This window comes from Phocoena phocoena, chromosome 17, assembly GCF_963924675.1.
Source record: "Phocoena phocoena chromosome 17, mPhoPho1.1, whole genome shotgun sequence".
Classification (NCBI taxonomy): Eukaryota; Metazoa; Chordata; class Mammalia; order Artiodactyla; family Phocoenidae; genus Phocoena; species Phocoena phocoena.
In genome coordinates, this window is record NC_089235.1 from 62747368 (window position 1) to 62762120 (window position 14753).

The following is a 14753-nucleotide window of genomic DNA, read 5'->3' on the forward strand; positions in this document are numbered from 1 at the left end:
AGGAGGTCGACACTCTGGCAGGTGATTCCACGGTAAGGGCAGGGGCCTCCTGAACAGGATTTTCCCTCCTATGAGAGCAACCCCACAGAGATCCCTCTCCACTTCTGTCATGTGAAAACACAAGGAGAAGTTTGGACCTGGAAGAGGGCCTCAAACTTGCACCCTTATCTTGGACTTCCAGCCTCCAGAACTGTGAGAAATACATTTCTGCTGTTCATAGGCCAGCCCATCTGTGGGCTCTGGTTAGAGCAGCCCGAACGGACTAGGGCAGATGTTGTGATAAGCGCTTCGCATTCTTTACATCAGTTCATCTTCACAAAACCTTTGCCAAGTAGTTATTATACCCCTTTCACAGATAAGAAAACTGGGGCTTAGAAACATCAAAGTGGGCTTGTCCAGGCCACACAGCTGGAGGGTCATCGCACCAGGTGGGCTAACCCCATAGTCCACGCTCATTTTCACGATGGTAGACAGCGGTGGTTATTAAACTCCGATGTGCATCAGAATCTCCGGGGAGCTCGCTGAGAATGCAGATTTCCAGGCCCCGCCTCCTGGGGTGATTCTGATTCAGTAGGTTTGGGGTAGGGCCCCAGAATCTGCATTTTTAACCATCAGCATCCTCTCTCTAGGCAATTCTGATGAAGTTTCTTACAAAATTCTCGAGAAACAATACAATACTGTTGTCTGCGCACCAGACACTCAGTGATGGTCAATAAGTGGATATAACATTTATACAAGATAAGCACGTGACATTCTTTTTTTAATTGGAGTATCGTTGATTTACAATGTTGTGCCTATCTGCTGTACAGCAAAGTGACTCAGTTATATACATATATACGTTCTTTTTTTTATATTCTTTTCCATTATGGTTTATCTCAGGATATTGTATACAGTTCCCTGTGCTATACATTAGGACCTTGTCGTTTATCCATTCTAAATGTAATAATTTGCATCTACCAACCCCAAATTCCCAGTCCATCCCTCTCCCTCCCCGCCCCCCCCACCTTCGCAACCACAAGTCTGTTCTCTACGGCATGTGACATTTTTGTATCTGTTTCTACAAGGGTAAAGATGAAGAATTACAATGGTGAGACAGATTTAGGGACCTCTATGTCAAACACAGTCAAATGGGTTTCTTTATATCAGGACCTCTCAGAGCTTTTAATATAGGCAAAATATTAAAGGCGAAATATAGCCTTTTTTCAAAGTTATTTGGTCATGGATCCCATCACTTCTTTTTCTCTTACATTACCTCTTTTACACTGTATTAACAGTTTGGAAAGCAGTGTCTTGGAAAATAAATTAATGATGATAGCTTGCATTTGTATGGAGCTCTACAGTTTACAAAGAGCTTTCACATGCATCATTATTGACTTTTTCAGGGTTGCATGCAAGAGTTCAGAGAAACTATCAGTGCTTTGCCCAAGACGAAGGAGCTTGTGTGAGCAGAGTGAGGGTCAAAACCGGGTCTTTTGGGCTTGGTGTCCACTGTTTATCCATGCCATCATAGCAGGTACTTTCTTATATAAACTTAATGCTTAATGGAAGCAGTGCAGTGAAGTGAAAAAGCATTTACCTTTCTTTGCCTCAGTTTCCTCATCTGTAAAATAAGGCAGTTGGAACAAATTTAAGAGAGGTGCCTTGTCCAAAGTCAAATAACTACCTTCTGTAGCATGAGTTTGTAATCAATTTTCTCAACTCCTTAACCAGTTCAATCCATCTGCCCTGAACTACAAGCCAGCAACAGTGCTAGGCACTCTGGGTGCCATACAAAATCAGGCACGATTCCTTCTTTGACATATTATGTCTCCCAGGATGTGCTGGTAGAAATTTTTGTGCACAACTGTCTTCTAAGGCCAGAGTGGCATGCGCTTTTGTACCTCCCACCTGCCATCTCCTGAAAAAACAAACAAAAAAACCCAGACAACACAGCACTGCCTTGAAATGTCACCAGTGTCCTTGCGGTCAGTGCCACATGGCCATGCCTGAAGGTCTTAAATCTACTGTTACTCAACAGCAAGGCTGGAAGTCAGTCAGCTTCCCTTTGGTAATAAAAGCTATTACCTGACTTTAAACATTTCAACTTTCCTCCCTACTTCACAGTTCACAGAGCACCCCCGATGCAGAAGGATTTTTTATTTAAGAGGAGATATAAGACATGTTTTTCCACCTCTTGATGGCTTATTACTTCCTGTAAGCTAAGAAATGGCGATTCTGCAACACAGCTCTGCTAATTGCTCACGTCTGTTAAGATGTCAGTGCACTGGGTGTCGCTGCCCTCCTCCCAACTCCATCTCATGGCTGGTCTGGCATTAGCACTGCCAGGGCCTGCGTTAATACGTACGCCATGCAACTCATTAGCTGCACATTAGACATTAGTATCAGAGCCAGGAATCAATATGATGGAGCCAACAATGTGTTGGAACTTGGGTCAGAGTCTCAGCTGAGGACTCCTCAAATGCAGAGGCCAGCAGCCTGGCGTGGGCTCCACAGTCCACACCGAACACATTGTGCTCCCAGGAGCCATTGGGGAGGACGACAAATATGGGGCCTCATTAAAAATTGAGGGGAGGAAAAAAAGCCCTTTGCAGGACCCACGAGACTTCATGGTTATTCATTTGCCCTTCCACTCACATGAAGAATTTACTAGGATTATCACCTAAATAAGACAGTGGTGAACTGTCAAGTGCTATTATCATAGTTCCAGGAATCAAATGCCATGCATCAGGGATCCAAGTGAAAGTTTTAAGCATGTCTCTTTAAATCCAAATGTTACTTTTATCCTCTGAATAACATAAGCTGGTTTCAGTCTAATGGAGGTAAAATTATTAAAGCATGTGTTTCTCTCCCATTCCCTCCTTCCTTCCTTCCTTCCTTGCTTCCTTCCTTCCTTCACTCCCTCCCTCCCTCCCTCTTTCCTTCCTGTTTCCTTCTTTCCTTCCTACCAACTTCCCCCTTAAATGGGTATAGTAATAAATAGCTCTTTAAAACCTGTTCTTCCAGATTGGGGCCTCTCAAGTCATCCCCGTAATGCATCATTTGGCACACAAATACTGCTCACATACCTCCTATCACCTTTTCCTGGAGGACAGCAAACCCTAGCAGGACCAGAAAAATTGTATCAGAAAAGAAAGGCTTCGTCAGATCTCCAAGTCCGTCATGTTTCAAAGTAATTATTTAATAGGACACTTTTGGGTAGGACTGTCTTGCTATTACTAACAGTTTCCCTTTCTTTAAGAGTAGAACAAGAGGTAAAGGCTCCCAGCAGTTGGTATTTTTGAGATGATTACCTGACCCTACATGGCTATTTAAAGTTAGCTTGATTTTTGTGGGTCTGGTTTGAAGAAGAAAAAAAACCCAACACTCCATGTTTAAAATTACGGTGCATGCAGTGCTCATATTTTCATAAAACCACTTAAAAATGAAAGGTCAAACTAATCATTCCAACACCGAGAATCGGCTTTCTTGTCAGCACAGTTCAAAGAGTAGCTTTTATTTTCAACGATCACACCTTTTTTGGGCAGAATCCCAATAAGCACTTTTCACCATGACAGCCGTGAGGCGTGCACAGCATCTCCGACTGTGCCTGTGTTCTTCCTGAAAGGGAATGTGTTCCTGCAGAGCAAGGATGTCCCCACCTCTAAACTGGGCACACAGCCTCATGCGTACTCACTGAAAGAACAGAACTCAACTCTGCTCTGGTAGTTGATGGAGTAGAGCCAGTGAGTTCTCAGGAATGTCAAAGGAAATGAAGATGAAATCACTATGAAGCACGAAGTAAATATTTAATTCTACATATGGTCTGAATGTTTCCCTGAAATTCATATGCTGAAAGCTAATGGACAAGGTGATGGTATTATGGGGTTGGGCTTTGGGGGAAGTGATTAGGTTGTAAGGACATGGAATCTCCATGAATGGAATCCGTGCCTTACAAAAGATATTCTAGAGAGGTCCCTGACCCCTTGCCCTTTCCCCCATCTGAAGACACAACAAGAAGTCTGCAGTCCAGAAGACAGCCCTCACCTCTCTAGGCTGGCACGTTGATCTTGGACTTCCAGCCTCCAGAGCTGTGAGAAATAAATTTCTGTTGTTTATAAGCTACCCAGTCTATAGTGCTTTGTTAAAGCGGCCCAAACAAAACAATTGTTTATTTATTTATTTTGGTCTGTTTGGGTCTTTGTTGCTGTGCATGGGTGCATGGGCTTTCTCTAACTGCGGTGAGTAGGGGCTGCTCTTCGTTGCTGTGCTCAGGCTTCTCATTGCGGTGGCTTCTCTTCTTGCGGAGCACGGGCTCTAGGCGCATGGGCTCAGTAGTTGTAGCTCACGGGCTCTAGAGTTCAGGCTCAGTAGTTGTGGCGCACGGGCTTAGTTGCTCCGCGGCATGTGGGATCTTCCCAGGCTAGGGCTCGAACCCATGTCCCCTGCATTGGCAGGTGGATTCTTAAACACTGAACCACCACGGAAGTCCAAGACAATTGTTTATTATAACTGGTGTGCTTCCTGGAGTTGGGACACCAAGGAAGAACACTTCTATGAGAGAGACAGTGGAGTGTTCACTTCTAAATCTATTTTGGTACAATACACAAAGCCCTAGGCTGTATTTCATAAAAAGCAATATGCTACAGTACTCAAAGTTTTTTTTAAAAAAAGATAGTCCTGAAACAAAACAGAGAAGATGGCAGCGTGGGAAGATGCAGAGTTAGTGTCTCCCTACAAGTAGGGCACCTGCCTGCCACTGGTGGAGAACTCTGACACCCAAGGAGACGGAAGGAACCCCAAGGTGAACTGTTAGGATGTAGGGGGACTGAGGGGGAAGAAGTGGAGGCCAGACAGGCTCGGCGCCCCTGAGGTGGGGAGATCAGGAGAGGCAGGCAGGAGGGACTCTCCGGGAGGAGAGGGAGAGGAGCGGAGGGCGATCACCTGGCCCACTTGGGCTGGGGAGCCTGCTGAGCTCCCAGGCCGCTCCTCTGCCCTCCAAGGTTCCCCCTTCCCCACCGGCCGTACTGGTCCTGGGGGCATAGGAGGGAGGTCGGGGAGATCAGGAGAGGCAGGTGGGAGGGGCCCTCCCAGACCCCAGACCAGAGGAGCAGGAAAGGAGAGGAGGGCGTTTGCCCCGCCCACTCAAGCCCAGGAAGCCTGCTGGGCCCCCAGGTGAGGTCCCCTATCCTCTGAGACCAGGGTGGGGGGCACGGCTGGGCCCCTTCTGTTCCTTCAGCCTAAGCCCCACCCCCCACAGGCCCCAGGGCCTTTGTAGCCCTGTGGGTCCTGAGCATTGGCCCCTCCCACTGCCCAAACCTCTGCCACTGCTTAGGCCCCGCCCTCCACAGCCAAGGCCTCCCCATCCCACCCCTTTTTTTCTTTTTCCTCCTCTTTTTTACTGTTGTGGTACTGATGTACTTTCCAGTTGTTGATTAATCTATATTTTTATTTTTATATTCTTCCTAACATATCTGTTAGTTTCCTAGTCTAATTCTGTTTTTTACTTTGTTATTTTTGTTTGCTTGTTTACGCGGCCTCAGGTAGCTTGCGGGATCTTGGGTCACGAGCCTGGGGTCTGGCCAAAGCTCCTGTGGTGGGAGCTCTCAGTCCAAACCACTGGACTAACAGAGAACCTCAGACTCCAGAGAATATTCATCAGAGTGAGGTCTCATGGAGTCTCTCATCTCAGCACCAAGACCCAGCTCTACCCAATAGCCCACAAACCCCAGTGTTGGAAGCCTCAGGCCAAACAACCAGTAAGACAGGAACACAATCCCACTCATAAAGACAAAAATGAGATGGCAAAAAAATATGTCACAGATGAAGGAGAAAGGTAAAAACATATGAGACCAAATAACTGAAGAGGAAATAGGCAATCTAGCTGAAAAAGAATTAGAGTAATGATAGTAGAGATGATCCAGAATCTCGGAAATAGAATGGAGGCACGATTGAGAAAATACAAGAAATGTTTAACAAAGATCTAGAAGAACTAAAGAACAAACAAACAGAGATGAACAACACACACAGCATCGGCCTTGCTTTGCATGTTTCCAACATCTATGAATTCCAATTGTCATGGTTTAATTAAATAATCCCAGTCTCTCAACAACATGGTTCAGATTTCAGTTACCATGGTGCATTAACCTCTGAGCCATACAGTAAGTCAATATTTTGCTGAAAGGACCAGTGCAAATCCTTTTTACTGCATTTAATAGACAATGTGTGTGTGTGTGTGTACACAAATTATATTTGTGTGTGTGTGTGTGTGTGTGTGTGTGTATTCTAGTGTTCCTCTAACGTATCCTATCAAAGATAATTTCAGTCTTTGTAGGACAGAAAAGATTTTAGTAAGTGTTGCTCTGTCGTGGTATGTAAATTCCCTCTACTGTGGAATGAATGTTTCTGTCCTCCTCAAATTTATATGTTGAAGCCCTAATGTGATGGTATCAGGAGGTGGGGACTTAGTGAAGTGATTAGGTCGTGAGGGTGGAGCCCCCAAGATAGGATTAGTGTCCTTATAAGAAGACAGCTAGCCCTTTCTCTCTCTCTGCCACTTGAGGATACAGAAGAGGACTGTCTATAAATCATGAAGAGGGTCTCCACTAGAACTCAACCGTGCTGGTACCCTGATCTTGGACTTCCAGCCTCCAGAACTGTGAGAAATAAATATCTGTTGTTTATAAACCACCCAGTCTATGGTACTTTGTGATAGTCCGAACTGACAAAGACACCCTTTATTTTCATAAAGGCAAACGAAGGATTTGAGTTATTTTGATATGTCTCTTAGTTCTGAAACTGTGCTTTTCGTATGTAGTGGTGCTCTGACACGGGGTTCTGGGGGGGGTCTCACTCATATGGACACTTGTTCCCTGGGTCCCTTATTAGCTCAGCTTAGTGGAGAGTTCTGAGCTGTGGAGTTAGAAAGAGGGGTTCAAACTCTGGCTCTGCCACTTTCTAAAGGAGTGATCTTAGAAAAGTTTCTTAACTTCTCCAAGTTTGCCTCCTAGGATAGGGATTATTTCAAGCACACTGCCTGAGACAGACTAGGCACATAATAAATACTAATTACCAGCTTCATCTCTTCCAACAACACCCTGGGGAGGAACAGCTCTATAAAACTGCCCATTTGAAGGAAACTAGTGGAAATGAGGAAAGCTGAGAATTGAACTTGCATCTCAGAGCTACCAATGGGGTATTTGTTTTTTAATTGTGTTGTGTTTATAATCTGACAAGAAATGTTTGCAAACTGAGATAATAAGGTAAAGCAAAGACAATACCCTACAAACTGAGCACAAAACAGAATTTTAAAATTCTGCCATATCCCTGTTTATTATTGTTTTTTTAAGTAGTGAGTCACAACTTTATTTTTTTCTATTTATTTTTTCTTTATTATTCTTTATTTTATTCTCTCTCTTTTTTTTTTTTTGCGGTACGCCGGCCTCTCACTGCTGTGGTCTCTCCCATTGCAGAGCACAGGCTCCAGACGCGCAGGCTCAGCAGCCATGGCTCACAGGCCCAGCCGCTCTGCGGCATGTGGGATCCTCCCGGACCGGGGCACGAACCCATGTCCCCTGCATCGGCAGGCGGACTCTCAACCACTGCGCCACCAGGGAAGCCCTATATTCTCTCTTTGTTTTTCTCTTGTCTGAAATTGGACCACTGAAAACACCTCAATAATAACTGTAAAAAGATTAACTGAAGAAAGATGATTGAAAAAACTTGTTTGGGGCATAATGCATTTTATTGTTCAGGGTAGGGATGAACATTTATGGGCCTTTTGGGGCAACTGGGGCTTTGCAAAGAGTTAAAAGGCTTGAGACTAATATGATGACGGGAAAGACTTTATATTGGTGCACCTGGCCCATCTACAAGTGAGGGCACTCACAGGGGAAATCAGTCCAGGACCTGTCACTGTGGTGTCGTTCACAGGACCAAGGACACCAAGGAGATAAGGAAAACAGCCCCACTCAAAGGCGATTGCAGAGCTGACCTTGATTCTGTAGAGAGTTCAGGGAATGGCTGCCAGAATTCAAGGAAAGAATTAAATTGATTGCCATGAATGAGCTGCACTGGATTCTTTTAAAAATTAAAGAGAAAATGATATCACAGCACTGTCCCATTCACTAATTATTCCTGTATCTTGACTTAAAGTGTGACCATAAATAAAACACCTTCCATTTTCTAGGTCCCAGAGTTCAGGCTACTGTAACACATTACCACAGACTGGGTGGCTTAAAGAACAAACATTTCTTTCTCACGGTTCTGGAGCCTGGAAGCCCAAGATCAGGGTGTCAGCCTGGGGTTCTAGTGAGGGCTCTCTTCCTGGCTTAGAGAAGTCTACCTGCTTGCTGTATCTTCATGTGGTAGAGAGAGAGCGCTCTGGTGTCTTCATCCCTTATAAGGGCACCAATCCCATCATGGAGCTCTCCATCCTCATGACTTCATCTAAACCTCATTACCTCTCAAAGCCTCCACCCCCAAATTCCATTACATTAGGGATTAGGGTTTCAACTTACAGATTCTGGGGGGACACGTTCAGTCCATAGAGGTCACCTCTAAGTTCCCTTCTCTCTGATTTTCTACATGAAGATTTCCTATTGCTGCCAAATCAAATTCAAACCATCTGTCCAGCTTTCAAGATCTTCCATAATTGGGTGCCATCCAAGGTACCAGATTTGCTTACCGCCTTCCTTCAGGATGACCCCGCTTCCCTTTAGACCAGTCTCTGGTCTGCTCTCTCTACAAACTGTAAGCCGCCACCTCCACTTTTTTCTCATTCTCATTCTCTTCTCTTGGAGTGTACTGAACTCTCCCCATTGACTCAAGACCTAAGCATTTCTTGGGAGACATTCTTCTAGTCCCTGGACCATCTCACAATGAAGAATACGTTAAATATAAAGTTTTCCTTCTGTGTAGTGTAGAGGAAGTTTTAGGGTTTGCACCGAACAGGATTTTTGAAGGGAAAATGTTGCTTCATATTGTTTTAGTTCATGTAAATGCCAGTTTTAAAAACTTGAAATTGAATATAATATGTACAAACCTTGTCCTAGAGCTACTGTTATTAATCCAAAAAAATCAAAGATCGACAGTATAGGAAAAGACAAAGGATATCAATTTAAGGTAAATTACAGCTGAATATATATAGGATCACACTTTTTATCTTTACAAATACCAAGTGAATTCTCTGATATTTGTGATAATATAAGAAAGCCACAGTATTAAAGATTTGCCATTCATTCTAACATTTTGCTAAAAACCATTCATATGTCTACACACTAGGATTCAGTATTAAATATTTATTCAAAAAAATTCCAGTTTGCATTTGCTCCCTTGGACTTGATCTATGGTAATCTTTTAAGAAGTTCTGAAGATGAAAGCAATAAAAGACATCCTTGCCTCTGATAATTATCCATGATAACTCATTATTGATTGCTCTTATGGATAAAGTGCATACTACAATTTAAAGAAACATCTATAATGATGATCTGAAATTACATCAAAAGAACAAGAATATTCTAAAAGCAGAAAGCTTTTTATGCACCTTTATGACTGCTCCACAGGAATGCTTAACGTGTCTACTGATAATCTGGGATAAGCAAAAAGGCACAAGCAGACAATTTATAAGTGAGAAAATGGAACCTCTGGAAAAAATGTCAGTATCACTACTAATAACACAATATCATTTTTCAACTATCCAGATAGTAATGGTTTTAAATGTAGTTGGTGTTAAAAGAGATGAGAGAAAAGTAGCTTCTAGAGTTGAGACCATCTCAGTTACTTGCAAGGTAGAGGGATGTGTGTTGGACAGCCTCCTTTTGCCACTAGTTCCACGCTCCATCCTTTTCTGCCCTGGTCGGAGCCCTGGGAGTCTGACCCTAACAGAGCATCGGTGGGGCTCTCTTGCCTCTGGCTTCCAATCAGCCTCAGCCAATGGGAGACACCAGCAGGAGATCGGCAGGCAGGGATTGGCAGGGGTTGTGTTTCTCTCCCGAAGACCATAGCTCATAGTGGATGCCTTTTTCTATAGCTACAAGTCTTGCTGGTTTCAGGTAACTGCTCCCGTTCCTGGCCACTTCAGGTTAAAGGATGGTAGTGACCTCTAACTGTTGAGCTCTGGAGTGCTTCTCCATCCCTTACTGGTTTTCCTTGCCTCGGCCACACCTTATAAATTATTGCTATGTTAAATCCCTTCCAATCATCCCTTTTGAGTTTGCCATCCACCTCCTGCTGGATCCTAAAGTATGCAGTACACTTCCACGTCCACTCCAGACCTAACCAAGTGAGGACATTTTTCATCCCAATCGACTCCTCCCCTTTTCCTTCTATAGCGAATGTCTATTGTTTTTGCTTTCCCAGAACCCATTCCGTCTTTTCCTTGCACAGCAGCCTAACTTTCCATGGGAGAACCACCTCCCTTCAACAAACGGGGCACGTGGTTTGGGTCAGGCTTATCTTAGGACTTCTGTGGGAACTAATGAGAGCAAAGAGGTTTCTATTCACTGAAATAGCCACAGCTACAAAAACAAATCAAAACAAAACCGCCCCCACGAGCCTGAAACTCTTAGGCCAAGTAAAGGGGGCTTGCTAGGGTATAAACCAACAAAGTGGACAGGGTACAAAGAGATGGAGAGGCAGGTCTATTATTATTATTTGAGTCCCTGGATCCCACCATGCCTGAAGCTTACCCTTGGACACTGTAGTTAGCAGAAGTGGTAGGTCCCCTTTCATGCTCAAGCTGAGCTGAGCTTTCTGTCACTAGCAACTGAAAGATCCCTGACTAATGAGACTTCTCCTAATAAAAACACATACATTTGGAGAGAGTAAAAAGCAGAGAGGGTTAGAGAACGACTTCTAAAATGCTATCATCCAGATCTGCAGTGTTGTTTTCATCAGGAATCCCCACACACGGTATCATGAGAGACTACCTGTGGTTTTTATTATGATCTTGGTGCCACCACAACCTGCACTGTCCCTTTAGTCCTTTGAAACCTGTGAGAGATGGGACAATACCAAACCAAACAGCCCACTTTGTGTTGAGCTTTGTGGCTGAGACCCACACATGAACTGATGCGAACAAAGAACAATGGTGGCAAACTGCCGAATGCTGTGTTCAAGTATTATTTTCAGGTGCCATTGGACTGGGTCTTCTCAGATGACATGGTTCACTGGCAGGAAAGCTGTTATTGCAACAATCATTATTCCCATTTACCACCTATTAGAATGTGAGTCACTGGGAGGTCAGACTGTCACCAAAGCCCAGTGTTCCTGAGCACTGAAGGTCAAGTTCAAGGGACAGCAATCAGATGTAAGGGCAATGGCAAAGGCTCAATCCTTTGAAATCAAGAGGAGGGTTAACTCCCAGGAGATTGCTGCAGTGAGTTTTACTATCTTCAACGTATCACACCACTTGGGAAAAGAAGTCAGAGTGACAGTGTTACCATGACCCTAGGTCCCTTCCACAGCAGCTGTCCTCCCTGGGGAAAGACAGTAAGCATTTTTTCATCTTTATACACCCCTCCCCACTCCTGCCTAGCACCGTGCCTAGCACAAAATAGGTGCTCATAAATGATGACACATTCAGAGCCTGCTGGCTTAAGAATACAACTTAAAGATAATATATAAGAGTCAGCATGGAGTAGCTGCTTAAGAAATCCTTGCTGTTATTATTTGTAAATGCGTCGATGTTAACAAGCAGGTCCATCAAAACCCACACGAACCCTCTTTTAAGCAACAATTTCAACTTCCTTACCTCCCAAGGAGACAGCTGTGTTGTGAGTCTGAGTTACTGCCCCTGCCCTTCCTGTGTACATGTGAGAATCAGACTGTCCAGTCACTTTCTCACTCATTCATCCATGCAACAGACAATTAGTGACCACCTGCATTTTGCCACATATTGGACCGTCTGTGGGGAATCAAGGTTGCTGAAGACACAGCCCCTGCATAATGCAACGGAAAATCTGCTGGAGACAGACAAGAAATCCCAATGAGAGAATCAGCCCGTGGAATGAGGTACCTGACTTCAGTGGTTGCAGCAAGTGCTGGGAAAGCCCGGGGAAAATGCCTACGACGGCGGGAACGTTTTCCTTACCTTCTCTGCAAGCCAGCCAAGATGCCTGATCTCCCGGCTCCCAGCAATGCCCATCTTCCCCAGCTGCTCTCGGACCTCGGTGATCACTCGGGTGAGCAGGTCACTGACGTTGCAATGGATGGCAGTGAACCAGGCCTGGGCAGTGGCCGAGTCCTTGCTTCTCAGGATCACCGTGTGCTTAGCATCTGGAGAGTGGATTTCAAGCTGCCTACAGAAGCAAAGAGAGAAGCGTTGGAAGGTTCCCTGGCAGATCATGCTTCCGAAGTCCTGGGCCTCAAAGGTGAACTAATTCTTTGTTTTCTTTTCCTATTATACATTTTAATTTTTAGCTTTTCAATTAAGATTTTTGAATTCATTTTTCAATTGAATAAAAGATTCTTTATAGTGCTTTACAATTTTCAAAAGTTTCACACAGATGAGAGTTCATATAATTCCGTAATAACCTTTTCCCCCACCTCCTACCTCTATATTGCCTCTCCCCGCTAAGTTGAACTAATTCTTTACTCTTACTTTTAACTTGTTTCCCATGGTTTACCTTAATGCCCCCATCATTCATTCATTCATTCATTCACTCACTCATCCATTCATCTACAAACACTGACTGTACGCAGGCACTGGTCGAGGTACTGGGGGCCTAGCTATCCAACCATCCAATCACCTGAACTAAGGATGTCTGGTTTTCCTGGCACTCAGCTGAGTGGGTTTTTAGCAGTATCAGATTAAGACTTCCAAACTGTGAGCTGATATTAATTTACCTTACCTCTCAATCCACAGAGGATTTTAACAATATACTCACAACCTAGCTGCTGCTGGTGGGAAGTAGACTGAAATATCTACCCACTTGCTTAATCCTACTGCTAGGGTTAATTGTGAATTAGCATCAAAGACAACCAAACTGCATTCTTTAAGAATCCTGTCTGTGGCTCATCTCCCTACCACTTAATACTTGGACAAGTGTAGTGGAGGAGTGAGTTGGCCGAGGAAAGGGTAACAGTGGGGAGAGACATGCACGAAAAGTGTTGTTTATTTATTTTTTGGGGCTGCATTATGCAGCTTGCAGGATCTTAGTTCTCCGACCAGGGATCGAACCTGGGTCCCTGGCAGTAGAAGCACGGAGTCCTAACCACTGGACCACCAGGGAATTCCCAAAAGTGTTATATTTAAAGTCAAATACCAAAGTTTATGCCAGAACTCCAAAGGGATCACCTGAGATTCAGAGTGAGATCTACATACTGTAATTATGGTAAAAGGCAGAAATTCTAGACAAATCCTTTTCGTTTTTAAATTTTGCTTTGAAATACTTACAGATTTACATGGCATTGCAAAATTAAGACAGAGAGGTTCAGTATACCCTTTACCCAGTTTACTCCGATGTTTCTATGTTACACAACTCTCCCCCGACTCACCCCTCACAGTCACAAGCGCTGCCCTCCCCTCCACCATCCCAAGTCCCTGGCAACCATTAACCTGTTCTCCACATCTATAATTTTTAGACAGATAATTTTTATTGCAGAGAGAAAAGCATACATTTTATTTATTCATTCATGTATGTGTACATGCAAATAAATAACATTTCTTCACTCATGTTTGCATTAGAAAGATACAGGGATTGGGAAATTCAAAACTAAATGAAATGATCCATGTATCAATTTCCCTTCATCCCTCAATAATTATGCTAACATTAATTGAGTATTTACTATGTGTCAGGCAAAAATTTATATTATATAAATTTTTTTATATTATTTTTTATAATTTTTGTAATATATTATTATATTATTTTATATTATTTTTTATAATTTTTTTATATTTTATATTATATTTTTTATATTATTTTTTATAATTTATATTATTTTTATATATTATATTATATATTTATATTATATTTTTATTTTATATTTTTATTATTTTTATATTATTTATATTATTTTTTATAATTTTTGTAATATCTCTATGACATATTATTTACCTCATTTAACAGGATTTAAAAAAACCCAAAAAACTAAAGTTTGGAGGGACAGAGAAAGAACTGACTCAAGGCCACAAAGTTGGTGATACTGGGATTCAACCCATGATGCTGAGGCTCAAAAGACCATGAATTTAAATACTGAATTACACTGCCTCTCCTTTAGACTGTATGACATCCAATAAGGGAGCATCCATTGTCTTCTACAGCTGTCTCAAGGCATCATCACCAACAAATATGCCCAACAGTGTCCTAATTAGCTCCTAAATTTAAAATAACAGTTTTGCAGATCACCAGAAAATTAGAAGTCCCAGTGTAACCTGGCCTCATTTACATTTGAAACCAACATTTTCTACCACCCATAAACTTAAATGATAGAAAAAGAATTATTTAAAAAGTAGAATATCTCTAGGGGAGTTTTAGCAATAAATAGCAGATTTTTTTTCAGTAAGAAATTTGCAAAGCAAGTCTTCTCACTAAGACTTCAAAGGTTTTATGTGATGAAACAGGGAATTTTTTAGGTGACATGTGTTCTTACCCAGAAGAAAATACTCTCATGTCTCTTAGGCACTTTTCAAAGAAATGGGTGGTCAATCTAGGGTGAGTTTTCCTTCCCTCCCAAAGTTCTCAGTACAGTTGAGTAGCCAAACACAAACTAGGATTCTCCAAAAACATTACTGAGAGCTCAACTTGCTTTTCAAATTATTCTATCAATATCCATTA

At 42.9% G+C, this 14753-nt stretch overlaps 1 protein-coding gene across 2 annotated transcripts in view; it reads right to left on the bottom strand.

Annotated features, from left to right (window-relative positions):
• SNTB1 (syntrophin beta 1) overlaps positions 1–14753 on the bottom strand; it is a 223287-nt gene that overhangs the window by 69419 nt on the left and 139115 nt on the right. For both annotated transcript variants that reach the window (XM_065895570.1, XM_065895571.1), the window contains exon 3: positions 12068–12275. In XM_065895570.1, the coding sequence (XP_065751642.1) occupies positions 12068–12275 (208 nt within the window). The remainder of the gene's footprint in view (positions 1–12067; positions 12276–14753) is intronic.